This window comes from Melopsittacus undulatus, chromosome 5, assembly GCF_012275295.1.
Source record: "Melopsittacus undulatus isolate bMelUnd1 chromosome 5, bMelUnd1.mat.Z, whole genome shotgun sequence".
NCBI classification, from domain to species: Eukaryota; Metazoa; Chordata; class Aves; order Psittaciformes; family Psittaculidae; genus Melopsittacus; species Melopsittacus undulatus.
Genome location: NC_047531.1, coordinates 64712342 through 64734741, shown reverse-complemented (window position 1 = coordinate 64734741; position 22400 = coordinate 64712342). Strand labels below are relative to the sequence as shown.

The following is a 22400-nucleotide window of genomic DNA, read 5'->3' as shown; positions in this document are numbered from 1 at the left end:
TTTAAGAAGCAATTATTAATAAGGTTACACAAAGCAAGAGGGTATTAGAATTGTTTTATGCTGGAGGATGTAAGCAAATATTTTGTATCTACTTCAAAGGTCAATAACAAAACAGAAAAACAACAATAAAATGACAGTATAATCACATAGGCAGGAACACGGTGTGATGACTAGCAAAGTCTCGACTCCATTCTCTTGGGATTTTTAGTGTGATGCTGATGAAGAATTTGCAAATTATTTTGATGACTTCCCTGAAGGCAAGGGCTTTTATGAGCTCAAGCTAGCTTTATTTATAGCTGCAGAGTAAGGCCCTGATCCCAGCTATTCCACTAAGCTGAACAGGACTAAGCATTATGAGTTTTGGGGTAGTTTCTCCACTTGCTAGCACTTGCCACCATATGGGACTTGGGCACTAGAGATTTGACTAGAAGCTCGAGAACAAACAATCCTCCAAGCAGACAAGTATCTAGAGAAAAGAAAACAAAACCAACCACACACACACAAAAGCAACACTCAAACCGAAATGCAGTTAAATTTGATCTGCTGAAGATTCAAGACAGGCTTGGCAGACATACATCAGGACAGAACTAGTGTCCTACCCAAGAGAGCAGAGAGATCTAAAACCTGATACAACCCTCCCCACATCACTGTCAACAAGCCTGATCGAGACTTTCCCCCACATCCCCCAGCTGGCTCTTCATCCTGTCACCATCATCCTGTCCATTTCAAATATTAAACATGCCAAGACACACCTAAATCAAATGATCTTCTGCCTTAAAACACTCTTCCAAAAAATTTGCTAGACATAAATCACCCTTCAGCTCTGAAAAGTCACTGCACTTGAAAGGCAAGCAGAGTATTACTAGAAGGCAATTTATCACATTCCTCCTGACTTGAAAACTGGGGTCACTCCTTGCTTGTCCCTATTGCTACTTTCCTGATACTAGTATAGCGTGGAAACTAATAGCAGATACTCCCTTAAAGAGGCAATTCAGTCTGCTATTGAAGTGGAAGTAAAAGGGCATTTGGATGTGGTGCAAGCACTTTTGTGTAAGTTGAAGCAAACCAAATAAAACTTCCCCATTGTCAGTTCTGACAGAGAATAAAATTACAAAGACAGCAGAGAGCACCCAGCAGAAATCAACATGCATGGGTCAACCCCTCAGATATACTCAAAGTTTAAAAGCTAACCAGAAGGTGAAGAACTGCCTTTCTGCTGTCTGCAGAACATCATCTCAGACCAAGAATATGTTACAGGAGCTGTAGAAAAAAATACAAACTAAACTCTTTTTCTTAGTGCCCAACAGCTTCTGGCTCTTAAATAATTACTTTACAAACCAGGGGAAGCATGAAATATGTACAGCTGATCACCACTGTCTACTAAGAAGAATCTGAGAGCAGAGGGACCAGCAAAGGCAAGATTCTGGTCAAGTCCTGAAGACCCAAACAAAACTCCCCTCTCCCCTCTTTTCAAAAGGATAGAGATGGAGGAGGAAGGGGGAAACCATCAATAATAAAACATTCAAAAGTAAGAATTCTTTTAGATTTATGAAAGCTTGGAAGAACCAGGTGGACTGCTTTTGCACACAAATCCTCAAACAACTTCCTGACTGCCATTAACATAAATTCTAGTGAACATATTCAGCTAGCCAGCTACACTTCTTTCAAATGCACACCAGTGCAAAAGAAAGATCTTGCAACATAAGCAATGAAGTCTGATATTCTGTCACTGCAAAAGTGGTTTTAAAGACAAGCCTTGTGGCTGAGCTTACATATACAAAGACCTCTGCTACGGTGTGTAAGACACTAAGATTTAAATACTGCTGTAATCTTTACCTCTCCCCAGGTCAACAGAGCTCAGAATACGATGCAGAGCAGTAACTCCTCTGAGGTTGTTAAGCAGCAGCAACAAAGAAATAAATCAGACATGCAAAGAACATCTCATCCAGAACCTTCTGGCTGCAAAGACACATATCTGAGTGTTGAATTACAGCATCACCTCAGTAGAACAAGCAAGAAAAACCATCACACTCTACAAAAATTTCAGAAAGACCCGCAGGAGAGGGAGGAAAGGCAACTACAGTGAAATTCTCTGAAGAACTGAAGTATTAACTTCCTGATTTATAATGTGCATCCCCTCTCTCCTAAATCCCTGCTGCAGAAAAAAGTAGCCATCTAAAAAGGTTGTAATGCATAGTAAAGGTCAAGAAAGGTTCTGTACAAACAGAAAGCAAGATGCTACATGGAACCAGGCAGTGAGTAGTTTGCATTTGTCTTGGTTGCACACAGCAATGCAGACATTAATGGAAGGACAAAAAAAAAGGCAGAAAGAAGGAACACACACCCAAAAAAAAAAGCATGTGCTGGCACTTCTGCCTCCAACTACTTCTCCTGCACACAACATTTTCACTCTGTTGCCACTAATTCACTCCATTATGGCTGTTTATCCCACTAGAAATTTTGAATATGCATTAGGTAAAAGGAAGAAAGAGCCCAATTTCTGTCAGTGACAAATCCCCTAATAACTAGCTTGTCATGAAGCACTTTTCAGAAGCAGACTGCAAAGCATTCTACACAGACTATCAAATACCTCAAACACCAAGAGGCAATTTGCTTGAGGCCACCCAAACACGTGATGTAAAATGTATCTCCTTGTTCCTTAGCTACTACCTCAAGTACAGGCATAACAAGAGGTTTTCCCAGGTTTTAAAAAAGACAAAAGACTGCAAGAGACAATATAGCCCTCTAGCCTTCCAAGCAGCCAAGTTACTACTGCTCAATTCTAGGACCTAATAAGCAAAGATTGATTAGGAAATTAAGTTTCTGTACACCCTACTCCAAATGCTGAAGATTTCAGTGAACAAGCTCTGTGTTGATGAAAATTTGTAGTGTCTGATAAAACAACTAATTATTTTCATTCAGTAACAGAGATTATACCAGCTTCAAAGAAAACCAACAGCAATAAATGGCAAAGGTATCATAAGGGAAGAGGTTCTTCAAAGTCTGTTTACTTGTGGCTTTATTTAGAAGTTACTTTGAATTTTTCTCATTCAGTTGACAAACAGCTAAAGTAATGAAATGTGAAAAAAAATAAAACAAAACAAATCACCTTCCGAAAAGCAAAGTCAAAAATCACAAAAGTCTCAGTTTAAATCAGCACACACATCAATGGTTTTACTCTTAACTAACTGCATAACCCAGAAATTCTACTCTCACCAAGGGGCTGCCAAGCAAATAATATAACTGTAATAAAGAGCAATAAAGTTGATATTATGAATTAGTGTAGCCCAGACTTCTGTCTTTTGGGGAAAAATAAATAAATCTCATAGATGCTCATTTATTTAGTGTTTGAAGTTGATTTTAACAATGACTTTTTAGAAGACAAAAAGTGTTAAGGAAAGACTTCAAAACATGAAGGAATGTCACTCTTGATTTTCTAACAAATAATCTTACACAATCAGCTGAGTAGTTGGATAGCTTCTGGGGCAAGGAGAGCAGGGAAAGACAAGCCTATCCTGACAGACGAAATACCTGGACATCAACCAATACAGGATGACTGCACAAAGATACACACTAGCCAGGGAAAACAAAACGAAATCAAACCACAAGTTTTAGGTTTCCTGAAGAAAAAGAAACAGAAAATAGGAACCAAATAGCAGTCCAGCTTTCATTTCCTGCACACCAGGCTGTATTTCTTTACATTTTGATAAGAACGCAACAAAAGGTGTAAGGTAAGGCAGTTTCTACTGCAGCGCATAGAAGTATCACAGTACACCATGGTCCACGGCCAACTAAGTGTTTTATGGGTAAAAAGCCCAAGTCTGCGGACTGGAAGCACTGAAAAGCTTCCAGTCACACTGAAAAGCACTTCCACATCTCAATGGAAGCACTGCAAAGAGGGGTAAATTAGTAAAGAGGAAGAATTTCCTATAGAAATTGAGACTACTAGTGTCAGTTCTATGGCAAGCAAGTAATGTTTCGCACAGGTTTTGCAGAAGCAGACATTCAAGCACAATATTAAATAGCAAAGCAGCCTAGGACACAGTATCATCAGCACAAAATAATGCAACTAATTAATGGCTCTGCAGTTGCACTCATTTGACTTCTTAGATACCTAGTTTATATTGAAACCAAGTACTCCAGCATCCAATTAATTGCAAATGTTAGTTCAATCAAACACACAGCTTCAACCAGAGCACTTTGATACACAACTTTAGAGTAGCTAAAATAAGTCTGTAAAATTCGAGACGCACCTAATAATCACTACAAGAAGCATGCAGTATAAAACGTTGCATATTCCTCTCAAAGCTATCCAAGGAATTAGAAGCTGCATTACATTGTCTGCTACAATCTGTACTGAAAATAACAAATCAATCAACTAAATTCTTCGGTTTAATGCACTGGTTAAATACCAGTACATTAAATACAAAGTGACTGGCACTCAAGACACTAACAATCAGGTGAGAAGAAGACATACTGATTTGTTAATAAGAGCAAATTACACTAGTATAAGTTTAATAAAAATTATAAATAGATTTTTTATTATTTATTTTTTGCTTGTGCATGTCTATAAAACACAGAGTGGTCAACTTTTAAAACAATTACACTATGCTAAAGTACACGAATGAGTTTCAGGTGTCTGCAAGTGTTCCTGTATCGCATCCCAAATTCCCAGCAAAAAGCCCTACCAGGGACTTGGATTCCTGTTGCTTGCTTCCCCTGTTCTGCCACCCTGACCACCCAGCTGCAGCAGAACCAAGTTCTTTCAACTAACCCATGGACTTGAACTGATGTAGGGCACATCCCTGCCTTAAATACAAATAGTAACAGAGTAATTAGCCTTGAGGGTGCTGGTGGTGTTACAATGCTAGATTTACATTATTGTGACATTCTTCAGCAGTGTATCAGCACTTCCAGAAATTCAGTCTGCTTCTTAGCATGCAGAGGTACCTTATTTTCTTTTATTTATTTATTAACTATATTACCTTAATTTTGGTAAACTAGCAGCTCTGCAGCCTAAAATCATAGTTAAACTAAATTCCAGCACTTCCTTTGGTAGGTGACGTGGGAGGATACAAAATCCATTGCATCTGGTACTTCTGGTTCCACTTTAAACTCATCAAATGCACCAAAAAGTTGCACCTGAACTTTACCCTCTAATCTTCAAAGAATATGCATTATTCTGTAAAAATGCAGGTCCTGTCAGCACGAAAGCAGTCTGCACTATGCTGTTATCTTTCCTTCAATAACAGAATGAATTTCAGTAGTATTCTAGTGACTCATCTGGTGTTTAACAAATTAAAAACCAGACAATCAAGGAAGCCACCAGCAGGATGGTTTAGTGGACAACAGAAGCCTGAGTAGTAGGTTGACCTGGATTCAGAAACAATTCCCTGCAGTACCTCAAGTCCTTGCTTCTATCTGTCTTTATTGTGCTGTTTAGCAGCACTCCATCTGGCTCCAAACAGGTTGGTATGTATCAAAGACACAGCACAGTTATAATGACGTGAGCCCAAGAGCCAGCAGCACAATAACCAATGAGAGAATTAGTAACTGTTCTCAACAGAACTACTTAGCCCTTGCAGATACTGATGCCACTATACAATTACCAGGAAAAGCCATCTGGGGCCAGCCCAAGCATTTCCACCCAGCACTTTATTACACAGTGACAGCTCTTAACAACCCAAGTGTGACATCTGAACTGGCTGCATGCAGCATCCTGTTCGCAGATTTTATTTCCCGTTCCTATAGTTCTGGAATAAGTGTCTACAGTTGTGCAATCTAATTCCCAGATGACTCAACTCAGTTTTCTTTTAAGGCTTGGGGAGCTGCTGAGAAACACCAGCACAACCACTTGCAGAGTCAAGATTTAGTAAGATTAAATACAACATTTTCTTTTGCTGAATATTCTTAAGCCAGATCAATCATCTTAAACCAGATCAATTCCCCAGCCCAATTTAAGTTGTGTTTGCTGCTGAGCTACCATAATACCTAACTGAGAAGGCAGCGAGCAGGGTGAAGATGAACCAAAGGAACCATTCATATAATGCCAGCCCCTGTCTGATAACCACTTAACAGTGATAGCCTACCTACAGTACGTAATTCTGCCCTCAATTACAACCACATAATGCCACTGAAGAGGCTCAGGTGTAGGCAGTATGAACTGCATTTAGATTTAATCAGTGTTACCAAAAAAAAAAAAAAAGAAAAATAAATCATAGCAATCAATCTCTCCATATCTTTGTTTCAATACACATTGGTTACAAATGCTAGCAGTTGGTTTCTGCTTATGTCTGCTATACAAAAGACTTCAGCTGTCACCACTGTTCAGGATCTGCTTTCAGCAGACATCTGAAGATTTTTACCCCATTAACCCACTCAGTATATAAAAATACCAATCAGGAGATACATTCCTGCATTACCAACTCTTTCTAAAGCGTTAGGAACTTCAACTTCTGTAATCAGGTCTTCAAAATTATAATTAAACAAATAAGCAAACAAAAAGATGACACACAACATTTATTGGTAACTTGAGGATTCCTCTTCACAGAATTACTCTTTTGGTAAGGCATTTAAATGCCTCACTGCAAAGCCTAGCATGGTTTTCACAATGTTGCTAGCATATTGCAAGAAAACGACTTACTTTTGGCACATCAACTGCCACCTCCCTCATGGCGCTGGGCCTGACATCATTCATCCCCTGTAGGAAGTCATTGAAAGCAATCATCACTGACCCAGCCACCTCGTTGTCTAATACATTAGGTCTTTTCCCCAGTGCTCTCCGCAATGCGTACAAACCTATTAAAAACAGAAAAACATGGAAATATGTAGACTTCCTCTTGGTTCTCACAAACAGAGTGTACAACATACAAACACAACAGCACTGGAAAGGAAATTCTGTTCAAAAGAATGTATCAGTGCTGGGCCTTAAGTAGGTCAAAGAACAGGTGAGACTTCTAATGAGAGCACAAGAAAAGGGGGATTTAATGACCACAGACAGAATATAAACTAAATCTGCTCCAAAAGACAGAATTAAACAGCCATGCCCCTGTGTTCCCAGAGATGAAGCTAACAGGACAAAACCTCAAAGGTCCACACATTGATCCAAACATTTCTAAAGCACAGAGGAAGAAGGATAATGAATATTCAAGGCAAACATTAAATCAGCTCACATAAGACATTTTCAACCTTGTCCATTCCTCTATTAGTAGGACTGTATTTTCCTAGCTGCTCTTAAAAACAAACTGATCAGGTTTCTTTTACTTTCATTGGAACCCTATTTTGCTATTCAGTAAGATGCCAGACACCCATATTTTTCTTGATATGCAAGAAACATTCCCTGCAACACTCGGCAGCTCTTCATTCCCTTCAGCGATCATATGATTCAAACACAAGCAGAGCTTCTACCTTTTCCTTTGTTTGGCCAAATCCCTTGCATACAATACCTATAAAGCTTGATATTAATTCGTAACTTCCCCCTTTAATTCTATCCTCCAAAACCTGCACAAGTCCCATCCATCAATATACCAGCACTCTTTGGGCAGGACCAAAGTATCATCTGCAGTACCCAGGTATTCCTCAGAGAGAGCAGCTACTGCCCCCACTGTGTAAGATGCCCAGAAGCATCATGGTTTTCCTGCTATATAATTATGCCTTTTAAGGTCTAATATAATTTGGAGTTCCATTGCTTCTATTCCCAGCCCTGTCAAATATGTCATTTAGGGTACTACTGCATGATGAGTATAATCTTATATACAGGTAAACACATCCATGTAATATCTGTTGTCATGTGTTACAAAAAAAAAAGAAAAAAAGAGGCAGTATTAAATCAGTACACCTTGCACAATCACACAAAGATAAACCTTTGCTATATTTTACTAATCAAAACATCAATTAGTGCTACATGACAGGACAATAACACGGATAAGCTATTTCTGAAAACAGAACTAGTTTTAACTTCCAGCAGATTTTTTTCTACAGAGGCCCTGGTAGATGCAGACATGCAAAGTTTCTGACAGTGACAGGAATTCAGTTTTCTACAATATATACAATGTGTGAAGAGATATAGTATCTCCCCTGTGAAGCAGTACAGCTGGTGTTTCTCCAGAAATTGCCAATTATGGCAGAGTCCAAGCACCTGCATTCAATACCCAGGCTCTTAATACATAATGGAGAGGGGAAGGGGGAAGTTTGTAATTCAGGTTTCCCCTTGCACAGAATATCCAGAACTAATAAAATATATAAATAAAAGCATTTCAAGAGGCCAAAGAATGAAATGAAAATCTGGTCACCAGAGGACATGTATAAAATATAACTGACTTGTTTTAACCATCCTGACAATTTTCATGTTATTCCTCCCCCCACCCTTCCTTTCTTAGAAAGAGTTCTTTTTAGGCAAACAAAAACTTACACAACACAGATTTGTCCCCACCCACATTTTAAATTTTCATCCAAGCAAATAGCAAACTGGGTATCTTCTTCTAGTGCCACTGCAGTTAACACTTTGGGGCTGGCAGCAGGTACTGGGGCTGACTCCTACAGATCCTTTTCAATGAAGTCAATTCATTCCACTTTAAAAAAAAATAAAAGAATAAATAGCATATTATGAAATTAAGTCATAGAGAAAGCAAGTAACTGGTAAAGAACTCTGCCCAGTGCTATACATATCTGCTCCATTGCTCCACCACACACCAGTCTCATTTGATTCCTTTTAATGGTGTCATGGTTATCATTTTTTTTTCATGACACAAGGAATTCTTAAAAAAAAGCAAGTTTATTTTGAAAACTGAGAGACAACAGGACATAAAAATGTCCAAGGAGAATTCCGCTTTTAAGGACCATTACTGCCAATGCTACCAGGAATACAAGTGAAATTTCAGTCCTCAGCAGTGGGTTTAAGGTGCAACAGCCTTGATCCAGAACAGGAATAAAGAGGTCACAGCTTTCCAAACAAAGCCTGAATTGATTTTAGCATGTGCACGCACACGCCACTGCACAGGTCAGCATTTAACTGAAACAATGTTTTACATTAAAACAATAATAAAAAACAGACTGAAAAAGAAAGCATGATTCTTCCTGTTCCCTCCTGTTATCATAATCATTCTTTCCTGCATTTCAGATTGACCTCTAACCCGGGGGCGGGGAGAAGGAGGAGGGAGTAGGGAGGAAAGAGGGAGGTGGGAAGTCTCAGTAATCTGAGAATACAGGCAGCAGCTTGCCAGGGGCAGAAAAACAAGATGCTGAAAGATCCTTATTTAATGTAAGAAAAAGCAGGGTAGGCTGCAAAACATTCTGCTAGAAGCAACACAGAGGCAAAGGAGGTGAAACACTACAGCAAAGCCAAGTTTATCAATACTGGAGTTATAAAGCAGATAAACTGAAGATTCAGACATAGCACCTCAAAAAACACTGAGCATCTCAGCTTAGCTGTTGGGTACTTTTCATGAGCATGTTCTGGTTTGAGTGTATATCAGTGCTGTGAAATGCCTCTGAGCACAGCATTTGTTACAGCTTTGCTTGCTCATTTTCCAATGCTGCTTCATTCTTAAGGATTCATGACTATCAATAGCCTTTTGGCAGTGACTGACCAGGCCCAGAAACAGGCAGGTAGGTTTTCACTGGTTTATTCTTTTTTTCAAACCAGATTTGCATATTCCACTCGCCCTTGGTCACTGTGCTTGTAGTAAACGTGGTTAAAGCCCTTCCCAAAAATCTTTGCTCGCAAAACCAAGCCATAAATCAATTCCAGCACAAGTTCTGCGTGAAGGGAGGAATGATGCAAATGTAGTTAGCCTGCTGTATGGTCAGCAGGATAGTTCACACAGGCATGGGGTACCTATTTCTAGTAAAGGAATACAAGACTGGTCCCTAGGACAAGAGCCTTAGGCAACATGGTCTAGTGTGAGGCATTCCTGCTTCGCAGTGGGGCTGGAATGATCTTAAGGTCCTTTCCAACCCAAATCATTCTACAATTCTATGACTACCCTGTGCAGAGCAGAAACTTAACTCATAAAGCAGCCTTTGCAATAGTGAACAACACTGATTCTCAGTAGGTCATAGATGGAAAATTCCAGTTTAAAAAAAAAAAAAAAAAAAAAACAACATAATAAGTCACGCATGATTACAAACAATGGAAAATAAAGAATTTGTTCCAGTCGGGCAACTGTATGCTCTACCTCAGTAATTCATCCTGTCTATCTAGAACAGAGGAAACTAAGTAAATACAGGGGGAAAAGCCAGCAGAACACCCTGTCCTTGTACAGATGATCCTTCTTTCTATCAGGTTATGGTACCAGATAAGTAGCATTGCTTCCCTGAAAGATTTTATTGTTCATAGTTTAGCTAAGTATGGCACATTAGATTGTAATCACAATGTCTGACCCTAAAAATAGACTCTACAACACTGTTAGATTTGTCAGTCTGTGTATAATTGTACATTACTGTACATAACAGAAAGCATCCACTCAAAACAAGAAACATATACACATCAGGTTTCTGAAACAGAATATACACCACACTTGAGAAAATGAACTGAACAAGATTGTTAGTCATGCACCTTTTACTGCCCATCAGCTGTTTCTTCTACAAATCCATCTTGTCTGGACTTACCCTACCAGAATTCTAATACCAGAATCTGTAATTTTTTTGTAATTTTCTTGTAAGAACATTTACAAAAGGAAATGTTTTTTCTTTCCCTGCTAATCTGTCATTTCCCTCCGAAATTGTTACAGCCACACTAAGAAGACGCATACCATTTCTACCTGTGACAGCTTTAAGAAACAACATGATTATCCCCTGCATGGCTGCAAGTGGAATACTCAACAGCATACGGAAAGATTTCAGCTTCCTAATGGCACCGGATAGGGCATCTTCCTCTACTTCCAGATCTTTACATTCTGTACTTAAAAATTTAAGTTTTATGCATAGGAAAAGCATTTTGTTTATCTTAAAATCAATTTTGAACTTCATAAACCATAAGAACAGTGTACTTGACTTCACAGGCAATGCACACAAAAGTTGTTCCACTGTTTGGCTTGGAGTTTTTGTTTAGTTTGATTGATTTTGTTTTGTGGGTTTGGTTTTTTTTTTCCCCACTGTACATATATGGGAAAATCCCTGAAGAACTTTCATTTCCTGTTCACACAGAAAAGATAATGCCCTTAAATCCCTTGTAACCATAACATGCAAATTCACTCAGCCAACCTGAGCACTAATCTACCGTAGGGAGTACGTTCACAGTTTATAGTCCTTCACGAAAAGGTCTGGCATTTGCTGGAACATGTCTATGGAGCAGACCAAAAGTTATTGAGAGGTATGACAGCGGAGGGAAAGGAAGGAAGGAAGGAGGAACTGTATTTTCAAAACTTATTTCATACAGGAAACAGTTTATTCACACATCAGGTACACACACATCATTTATCCTAAGACAATGACAATGGAGGGAAATATCAGACTGCCTGTTTGTAGCCTGCTCTCATACATAAATGTAGCTAAGCTAAGGTTTGTCATACGTATGTTAGAAGAAAAATAACGACTGCCAGGCTATCAGAACAGCAAGGACAGAAAGACAAGAAGCAATGGTTAGTGGCTAAGTGACAATCTAATTGTAATTAAGAACACTGTCAAGTCAGAATACAGCAAAAGTTGAAGTCAGAAGAACTTAGCCTGAAAACAGTGAAGCTCTGTCCCCAATAGAGGCTATTCATTCTACATACAAATGCCTACTGCTAACTGATTTTGCTGCTGCAGAACTAACACAGACATACAAATCAAGCCACATTTCACCAGAAGATCTTTTATTGATTAGGCAAAAGAACTAAGATTGCTTTCAAATCCTAAGTTTCCCATTAGATATTCCAGGAAGATATTTTACCTGGAGCCTGAGAGGGAGTCAGAATTCTAAAACTGAACTCTTCTCCTATAGTGCCAATAACTTGCCTGAAGTATAGCTGATGCTACCTTATTCAGAAAAAAAGGCAGAGCTCTGAAAACAGTATTTGGTTTTACTCAGATACTGAGAAAGTTTGCCACTTTGTAACTTGAAGATGAACATCTACTCTAAACAGTTATTTTCTGAAGTTTCTTTTCTAGTTCCGATCTTTCTACCACAAGCAGAGCCAGACAGAGGGAGATAAATCATATCATGTTCTGTCCCTCCCTATATACTAAGAGGGGAACAAAACTCCTAGTTTTTAGTAGAAAAAGGGAAGAATTGTGTTTCAAATATATTTGAAATGGAGTCTTATTACCTTTGCTGATCCAAGTTACATTTGAAACCAGATTCAGCACAAAAGCTGAAAGGAAACAAAAATGCATACCAATGGCTTCACAGAGATAGCACTGTACTTGAGCTCTAGATGTTCTCATATTATGGTCACTCAAAGAATGTAAGAGCAAGACAACTGATCAAACAGAATCTCAAGAGAACCACAGAGAGAAGCATTAGCCAAAATTCAAAAGATACCTGAATTTAGAAACACAACTGCATCAAATGAAATTCTGCATAAAACAAGACAAAATGGCATAAATGAGCATCATGGGAAAAAAAAAAACAAACAACAAAACAAAAACAATCACCAAACTCCAGAACACAGAACAAATAGAGAAATAGTGCTTGTGTGCAGGGCAGCAGTAACAGCGAATGTGGTTATCCTATTTCAGCTGGCATGAAGTAGAAAATTAGAAAAGACATGATGGGAGAGGAAGAAGGAAGCGTGTAAGACTGCGGAATACCTTTCAGTCAGCAAAACACCAGTTAACATGAATGACTCTTTGCACAGCAAGAATAAAGTCCACAGTTTTGCCAAACCCTTCTCAGAGATTAAAGGTCAGGAAGTTGTTCCCAGTTCTTAAATCTGTAAAACTGTCAAAGTTAACGCAGGGGAGCAAGCAGCTCAGATCACTGTAGGGGAAAAAAAAAAAACAAACCAACACCAAACCCATAGGACAATTTGAAAGATTAAGTAGACTGTAAAGTGTCTTCAAAAATCAGTTTCGTCTTGGTTAAATCATTTTCATTCATTCACGGGTGCTAGACAGACAGCTGAGGATTTCTTCCATTGCTAGAAGAATAACATTGCCTGGCACACAGCTCTCATCCAGCTTTACATCCAAAGATCCAAAACCCCCATGAGACACAAACCCTGATAAGCAGCATAGTGACTAGCACACCACTCACATCAATGCAACTTAGAGCTGGGTTAGCAACACCCTGTTGACTCCCAGGTCTAGAAAATAAACAGGAACCACATAGAACTGTCTATTCCCACCACAACTTGGCCAGTGATCCAGCCCAAGGCAGTATCTGCCCTGAATTTATTCCATTCTTAAGCAAAGTGACATAATGCTAAATTTTCAGGATCTGCAAACTGAGGAATGATGTTCTGACTGCCATTTCATAGCCAACCAGTCTTCACTGATAGGGCTGCACCAACATAGGCTACTCTGGTGTCTTGCACCCCCTCACTCTTCAGTCCAGACAACTTGTTCTGGGGTGGACCCTCACACTTATTCAAGCACAGAGGTTTCTATATGCACACATGAATAGTGTAATTTCTTCTGTATCATCACTCAAGTTGCAGGAGCAAGAACATGATGTCTCTCTGTCATGAAAGTTATTTTAAAATATTAATAACAGTTATTGATCAACTCTTCTGAACATATTATTTCTTGCTTATATAAATGTAGCAGACAGAATGGGATGTGTTTCAAACAGATTATTAAATAGCCAACCTTCAACTGTGTATATGAAGTCAGCAACCCCATCATCCAACTAACTGCAAGCCAGTTTCAGATAAAAACAGTTAAATTTAGTTATGATGAAAACAAAAAAAGTTCACATGCCCTGACTGCAGCTAAGTGCACCGTTCTCCACACTAAAACAAAAAAACAGTATCATTGCAAAAAAAAAACCAAAAAACACAACCAACAGAAAAAACAAAAAAAAACCCACCAAAAAAAAACAAAACCAAAACAAAGCAACACACAACCTAATGGGCCCAAGATTTTATATAAGGAAAAATAACTACAAAAAGAAACTTAACATGCACCAGCGTCTCTTCAAAGGCAAACAGAGCAAGACTTTTTCCCCTCTGGATACAAAGACAGTTGCACTAAGAAAACACCTCTGCACTAAGCATACACAAAAGACACAGGGGGTTAAAAAAAAAAAAAAATTCAGAAATTTTGCAATCATATCAGAATGATATCAAACTAAAGTAAAAGGGTGATGATCTAACCCTATGCAGCTAAAAAAACACATTTTTTGTGGAATCTTAGGAAAGTTAGTTGAACTACTTTATATGTCTAAGAGAGTAATTCTAAAACAAATTTGAGTTTGTTTTTGCCCCACAGGATGCTGGGTGAAGGGCATCCTAACAGAGAGGGCCAAGCAATCCCCCAGACAAGAATAAGGTCAACACACTCCACCCAACCACAAGCATGTTCCTTCAAGCTGCTCAGCAGCATCCACATGTAGCCTCTACTGCATAAAAGCAATCACTCTGAATGAATGCTCTAAGAAACAAGAAAAACATATGTTCCAGTCCGAGTCCAAAAAAGCCACATTGCTTTGCTATGTGTGCATGCAAGCAAGTACGCATTTGTTCACAACCTGTTAAGATGGCAAACTAGGTCAGTTGCTCTGGGTTAAAAACAGCTTCCATTAAGGACCCAACTTTAAACCTACAGAACATAGCAGTAACTTAAAATTCATAAATGCTGATCAACACAATGTCAGAAAACTCTACTGTTCCAGTCAAAAACTCAATCAGTAGCTTTACTTCTGTATTGTGTCAGAATGTTTCACTGTTTTTCAAAATCTAGTGTTCTGCTATTTCTGCAAAAATCTCTCCATTTCATAACAAAACATCTTTTGGTATTGACCATCTGAGTGTATTTGTTATTCATATTCATGTCCAAAAAAAATACATTTTCTACATCACCTTTTCATAAATAGGCAAGTGATCTTTCTCACCTCATTCTGAATGTCCAATGGGAACCACTATTCAGTTAAAAAATGCAAAAGAAGATTGTCTGCAGCAGCATAGTTTGTCTTTTTCCATGCTACAAAACAGAAAACTCAACAACAAACCCCCCCCCCAAAAAAAAAAAAAACAAAAAAACCCACAAAAACCACAACCACAATCCACAAAAAAAACAACACCCAAATAAATCACAACATAGATATGGTATTTTCGGTCACTTTCCATACAGGAATAAAAAACCTATAGCATGTTAAGCACTGCTTTCCCTTAAAATCTGTAACTGCAATCAGTTAATTTGAAAACAAGCCAAACACCAATTCCATTGTCTTGGCTGTCAACCGCCTTTATCAATATCTACACTTTCAACAGTGTCTCAGCCAACATTCCTACATTTAGGATTAAAGACCAAGAAAAATATTTACATCTGTCGCACACCCCCAACAGAACTCAGGTTCAAATCATGTTGGGAAAGGTTCACAGTGAGTATTTATGGCTTAAAGAAAGGGTAGATATTATTGATGCCCTAACACTAGGTTGTTTCATCAAGACTGAGACTGAGCTGAAACGGAGAGCTCGGATTTGACATACAAGGCTGAGCAATCATATACTGAACACAGTGTTTGTCTAACCCAAACACCAGTCAGAGTCTGGTGCTCAGTGTGCACAGAGATTCACTATTAATCACATTAGCCTAAAGGCCTCACACTTCTTTGCAGGTGGCCAGGCTACCAAAACTGCAGAAGCTGGGGGAAAAAACCTCAAACACATAAATCTAACAAAGAGACATTCCTGAATTTCAGGGGAATTTACTTACCCATCGATTTCAGGGGAAAACAAAACACCTAGGAGCCAGCCCTTCAATTGCCCAATTCTTTTATTTTTTCTTTTTAATGTAAATGGATTGCACAAACTACTTTGGGAATCATAAAAGATAGAGCAGGAAGTTTCTCAGCTGCAGGAAAAGCCAGGTAAGAGTATCCCCTTAAATAACTTACACTTTCACACATCTAGTAGCTACACATAATCAATATACAGGGCTATCAATTAAACAGCATAAGGACTCTCCATCCTAGCTATGTTATTCATCAAACGCAGGGGTAATAAAAGGACCAAATGAATATCATAGACAATAAGATCTCAAAAAAAAGAGGACTCTCAAATTATGAACAGAAGACAACAGACCATTTCATATGTTTAGGCAAGCAGCTCCACAGATTCAGCAAAATAATCCTGATTTATACTGACTGAAGATGTAGCTCAGTTTCTTATTTCTGCAAGATTTTTTGTAACAGCCATTTTAAGCCAGTGAAGAATTATAATCCTAAAGGCTAAACAAGGTGATACCTTTAACTCTATTTACTGTATTACAACCAGACAGCTTAAAAAAAAAATTCAATGCAAACAAAGTGATTAGTGCTTCTTTCACAGGAGTCTCAAAATTTCAGTGGTTGCAATGCAGCATCCTCACTGGAACCAAACAGATGTTTAGAGAGACCACTATTTAAACAAAGACATTTGCTCTTCCTCTCTTCATGATGCTATCTTATCACAGTCCAAGTGTTTTATAGCAGCACACTGAAATTATGTGTAATAAACAAGGATGTTCAAGATAAATTCTAAGAATTATAAAGCAAATACTTCCTTTCTCTGTAAACAGTATGACTGAACCCACTTCTTGAAGAAATCAAGCTATATTTATATTCACCCTCTTGAAATGCTACAGGCAGCCATAGAAGGCTAAGTTTATAACAAATTGCTATATTTGGAAACCCTTGTTGCTAAGCATCTCCTAACATTCAGTACAGTTTATACCATTCATGTCCCTGCTACCTAAGTGACATCTCATATGTTTTAAAAAAAGAAAAAAAAAAGTGCAGTGCTTATCTTTGTCATTAAATCAAAACTATTATGTTTCTTAGGGAATTAATAAAAAGACTGTGTGGCAAATTAATTAAAGCAGAAGCAACAAGATCTCAGGGACATACAAACACTGACAATATGAACAAGGATATGGCAGAGTCTTTCTTCTAGACACCACCTCTACTTGAGATAAAGCAATTCAGAAGACAGCTCTTCACACTAAAAAGTAGTCCACTAAGTGATTTAGGACACAGTAGATCTCTCCTAGTTTTAAGAATATGACTCTTAGCTGCACACATAGCTAAGCCCTTGTCAAGAATTCTGTGGATGTGAATCCCTCAGAAGACACCCAAGTCCTCAAGAGTCTACCACAAGAAGCCTGTTGCAAGGTGATGTCCAAATGTCTGGCACCCATAAAGGTACTTGCAGGTTTTCCATATTATGCTGGTAACCTACATGAAAGTAGGCAGTTAATTGTGGAAATGGCAAGTACATTACTAGGCAGTAGAAGGTCACAGAAATCCCAATTTCTCCAACACAGTCACTACAGATAATGTAACACTGGACAGAGACGAGGTACACTGATTCTGAAAGCACTGCATCTAAGCTAGTGATACTTGCCATGTTAGAAATACCAGGTTTACATTTAATTCTGCTGAAGGACCATAGTTATTTGTAAAACAGACAAATAATACTACCTCAACATGTGAGAGGGAGTACAAGCACTCTGCACAGCAATCTGGGCTGAGATAGATACATTTACAGAGCTGATGCCTGTCACCCTGATGTCAGCTCTTGCAACAATACTGTAAGCTTCATGATACCTAGTGTTCTTCCTATGAAGTCAAAGTTTTGCAACTTAATTTTGTGAGAAAACAGAATTGTATCTTTAGTAGAGAAAAAGGCAGCATTGGAAAATAAATTCACTCATATTTTAAAAATTCAGCAAATCAAATAAAAACCACTCTTAACTGATTATTATATCTGTCTATATGTAAATATCTCACAAATGTTTGGTCATAATACCCTGTTTGGAAAAGCTCAGAGCACACTGCATACTCTCCAGTTTCCTGTCCACCTCTCCTTTCCTTGCTCATTCCAGCAGACGTAACACCTCAAGTCTGTACACATCATATACACAGGGGCCTAGAAACACTCAGTGAAAGCAGAACATTAAAAGCTCCTAAAACTTCTTAATGACTTCCATGAAAATGTACAGAGTTGCTGAACAGCACAGGAAACTTGCCTGTCTGACCCCAGAAGTACCACCAAGCAGTTCCTGCACTGGAGAACAAATAACTTCTGCCAAGAAAACAGTTGGAATAAGTTTAACTCTACAATAGCTATTTACTTTTCACATGTTCTTCAGAGTTATACAGAAGACAAACATCAAAGCTTTTATAATGAAGTAGCTTAGAAAACCTAACTATAGATGCAAAAGTGAAATAAAAGTAAAATGTTTGCCTATCATAGCCCTACAATTACTACATGTGTTACATTAATTACCATTACAAACCCTTGGCTTACATAAGTAGTATATACACAGTACGTGCCCTAAAGGCCAGAGCTGAAATATCAGATAAGGAAGGATGAGTCCTTTGGAAATGATCTAAACTTAGATCACTTAGAATATAAACATATTTTAACATTTAAACATAGCTTGTAAACATTTAGGCTTTCCAGCCACAGCTCAAGTACCTACAGATATAAATGGGGTAATCAGGACTCGAGACTCACAAAGACCACTGCTGCAATACAATTAGCAAGCAACAATAATCTTGTACTCAAAACCGAACTTGTGTTTCCGAGTTCAGAATTCCTGCTTCTGAATTAATTTTCATGTTTCACCTGTACTTACACACCCATCATCTGCAGAAGTGGCACGAGCAACCTTAAAATTTGTAACAGAACTCTTAACACAGGTATTGCCTAAAGATTAAGCATTTTGGTTATTTCAAAGTATGCACCAGCAATCAACTATATGTTTGTATCATGGTTTATGTTGCAATATACACGAAATATGAGATTCAGTTCTGAGTCCTACATTAGCAAAAGATTATTGACAAACTGGAGGGAGTTCAGAGAAAAAGAGCATGATTTCTCAGAAGGCAGGAAGGACTTATTTATAAGAAAAGATTAAAAGAGCTAAATATTTATAGCTTGGCTCAGTAATGAATGAGGAGGTAAGGTAAGGGACATGAGAAGAACCTAGAGATATTTGAAGGGTGTAAACACTAAGGAGGGAGAGTGAACGGGTTATACATGGATGTAAATAGAAATAATGGAATAAAACTAAACAAGGAAAACTTCAGCTGAGTATCAAAGAGCATTCCTGGACAACAAGCTATCTTGGCCCACAGTGCAGTTTCTTAAGTGAAGCAACAGAAGCCCATTGCTTGGAACAACAAACAAGACTAGACAAAACACTGGAAAATTTTCTATATGAAATAACCTTGCTCTGCTGATGAGAAATATTATTACTTATCATTATGAGGTAATATTATTACTTCATAAAAGCTAGTCTTTTCTAAATTTAGCTTCAGTGAAAGCACTAATATTTCACAGGGTGTTGAAAACTTCATATAAAAATTGGTACTCAAGAGCTTAATCAGAAAAAAACAGAATCCAACTGAGAGTGTTCTTTAGCAGTGAGCAACTTAAATTCAGTTTGTGTCATACTTTGACAAAATCATGCTTCTGCAACTCTTTGAAAAATACATGTGGAGTACAGAGTTAACTGCGGTGGACTATATGATCCCCAGCAGAGGTCACTCCAAGTTAACAAACGACAAGGAAATTTTAACAGCATTCAAGAACAAAGACCAATAGAAAGGAGACATCCTCCTCCCATTCCCAGTATTAGCTCTGGCTACAAAGCTCTCGGATCGTCCTGCAACCAGTCACAAGTAGATGCCAGAAGTTTTGACTCTAGATAGGAGGTAATGTTCAATGTGCACACTGTTCAAAATTTCTTTCTAAAAGGCCCTCATTAAGTGTATAAATATCACCAATTTGCAGCTGGATTGTGAAGTGTCCAGAATCTATGTGCACAAGGAAAGCCCAGGCTGGATTATGTTTGGAATTGAAACCACAACACTTCTCACTGAAAGTTTTAGATTAGTTAAGTATTTACTACGTGACGACTGTGAGACAGGCAGACTGAAAGACTTCCAAAAACAGAGAAAGGAAAGTAAAAAGGGAGTTCACCTTTTTGCTGTTGTTGTTTGTATAAATTTGTTTTAAAATGAATGTTTGCTAAGTTAGAGCTTAAAACACAACTGAGACCAACTGAAGCACACTATAAAATGAATAGTCTGTGTCCGTACATATTTTTTTCTTCTGGATCCATACAAAAGTCCATAAATTCATATTTGAGACCTATCCCTTAAAAATTCAGGAAACTGGCAAGTAAAAACCTTGCTGTTCCAGGTGCTATCACCCTTAATAAAACTTCTGTCATCTTCATAGTTAATTCTGATGCAAGAATTAACTGTGCACTCTGCCACTGCCAGAGGAAGCTGTCCCATTGCCAAAGGAAATAAAAGTAACCAGCACATACAGCAAATATACTCACAGACTACAAGGGAGAAAACACACATAAGCCAAGCTGGAGTCATATTTTGATTAGACTGCTTTAAAAGGCTGCTTATGGTCCAACACTTAAACTGTGTAGATGCATTCTAGCAAAACGTAAGAATTGATGTTTTTAATATTTCATCCAAGGAAAACAGAAGTGAACTTGAGTTTAAGCATTCCCTGGAACATACTGAACCCTGGCTGTATAATGTGTGGATAATTCTCCAGGCTATGCCTGTGCTGGAGGACAGAGGCACTTCCAGCCCCCAGCTCTGGCCATGCTCTCTAGTTCTCTCAGTTCCATGGCACAACTTGACCCAGGTGCAGAAGATCCCCTCACTCATGTACAAGCTCCACACCTGCAGGCAAATGAAATACAGGCACAAAAGAAGGGAGCCACAGTAAACACCACTCAGGCCCACAGTCTCCTGGGAACAAGGATCTGCAGGACAACCTGTCCAGCCTGAGTGACTTAGCTTTTTTGTACACAAGGGGCAGGATCTAGAGTAGAAAAACTCTTTGGGATGTACCAGGTACCTCTCTAAACCATTGGTTTACTGAGAGACAGCTAGCTCTCTAATATGGTAGAACTGGCACAGAGGACTCCCTAGTGTTACTTATCTTGACATTCACTTTTCAAATCTATTAATACTCAAAGGCTTTTTCTGATTTGCCCAGTAGCAGACTGCTTTTCCTTGTGCTCCATGCTTGGCTATATTTTCTCTGACACAAAAATTAAATTTCATTGGTTTAAAAGCTATTAGTACAGACTGTGGATTTTTTTAAACAAAATAAAGATATTAACAATAAAGTAAGATCCTAAATAAGATGCACAAAGTCTTACCTGCTTCCTTGCACAAGGCTGCTAAGTCTGCACCCACATAACCATGTGCGCTATCAGCTAGTTGCGCCAACTCTGCTGCTGTGAGTGAATGGGGGACTTTCTTGAGAAGCTTTTGGAGTATGTCCAGACGGTCTTGGGCATTAGGGACTCCAATTTCAATCTCTTTATCAAAACGTCCAGGTCTGCGCAGTGCTGCATCCAGTGCATGAGGACGGTTAGTGGCCCCAAGTACCAAGAGCTGTCCTTCACTGCCCTCCTGAAGGCACCAAACAATGCAAAATATTAATTTTAAAATATAATTAAATGACACACAACTTATAAACATACTTCTTGCTTAGTTTTCCCAATTATGACACACACCAAAATCCTGAGATCCTATAGAGGAAGAAAGCAAACTTTTCAGAATATACAGCCCACAGATGATCCCATCCAACCTATCCCTAATTGCAATTTAGCAATATTGTAGGCTGCACATACCAATAATACAAGAGAACCTTTCCTCCAAGACACCCTCATTCTAGTGTCTCCCACTTTAATACCCAAGTGCTTACTTTTCTATCTTGCTTTACATATCAGGAAAGTAAGCACCAAGGAAAGAAAAAGCAGTGTTTAAGCTAAAAGGCAGCACTGCCACAAGAACAGAAGGGTGTCAGCAGACTTTGAATAAACAAGGTTGGGAAACAAATAATTTAAGGCACCCAAACCAGCAGAGACAGGAGGTTATAAAGCTTCCTGTAGCTACAGTAGGAAAACCAAGGTCAAAAATCCTAAACAATTTCCTCAGGCTCTGCTTTTGCACTGTTAGAGCGAGGCAAAATCAGCTAGGAAGTCTCTTGCAGTACCATTCTCTTAGTGAATGACGCACTTATTCACTAAAAGTGAAGAGTATCTCCCTTTGCCATCAGAAAACATGTTCTGCCTTTGAACAACTCCAGACTGGACAATTCAAACTATCATGCAGAAAAATAATGAGAAACTTGCAGATCACATAAAACAGCACAAAACTAATTTTCATACTGTGGAGAGATTTGTTTCATATTTGCTGCTGATAATCATAAAATTACCAATGAGAGATTGCCAACTTTGTGGGCTTAACTCATTATGTACCCAACTCAAATTTACTGCTTCTTCAGAAG

The 22400-nt window shown here is 38.5% G+C and overlaps 1 protein-coding gene across 1 annotated transcript in view; it reads right to left on the bottom strand.

Moving 5' to 3' along the window:
- The window catches only part of AFG2A (AFG2 AAA ATPase homolog A), a 231644-nt gene that overhangs the window by 196512 nt on the left and 12732 nt on the right, over positions 1–22400 (bottom strand). Inside the window, 2 exon segments of the mRNA XM_005143020.3 lie at positions 6644–6798; positions 21265–21520. Of these exon segments, the coding sequence (XP_005143077.2) occupies positions 6644–6798; positions 21265–21520 (411 nt within the window).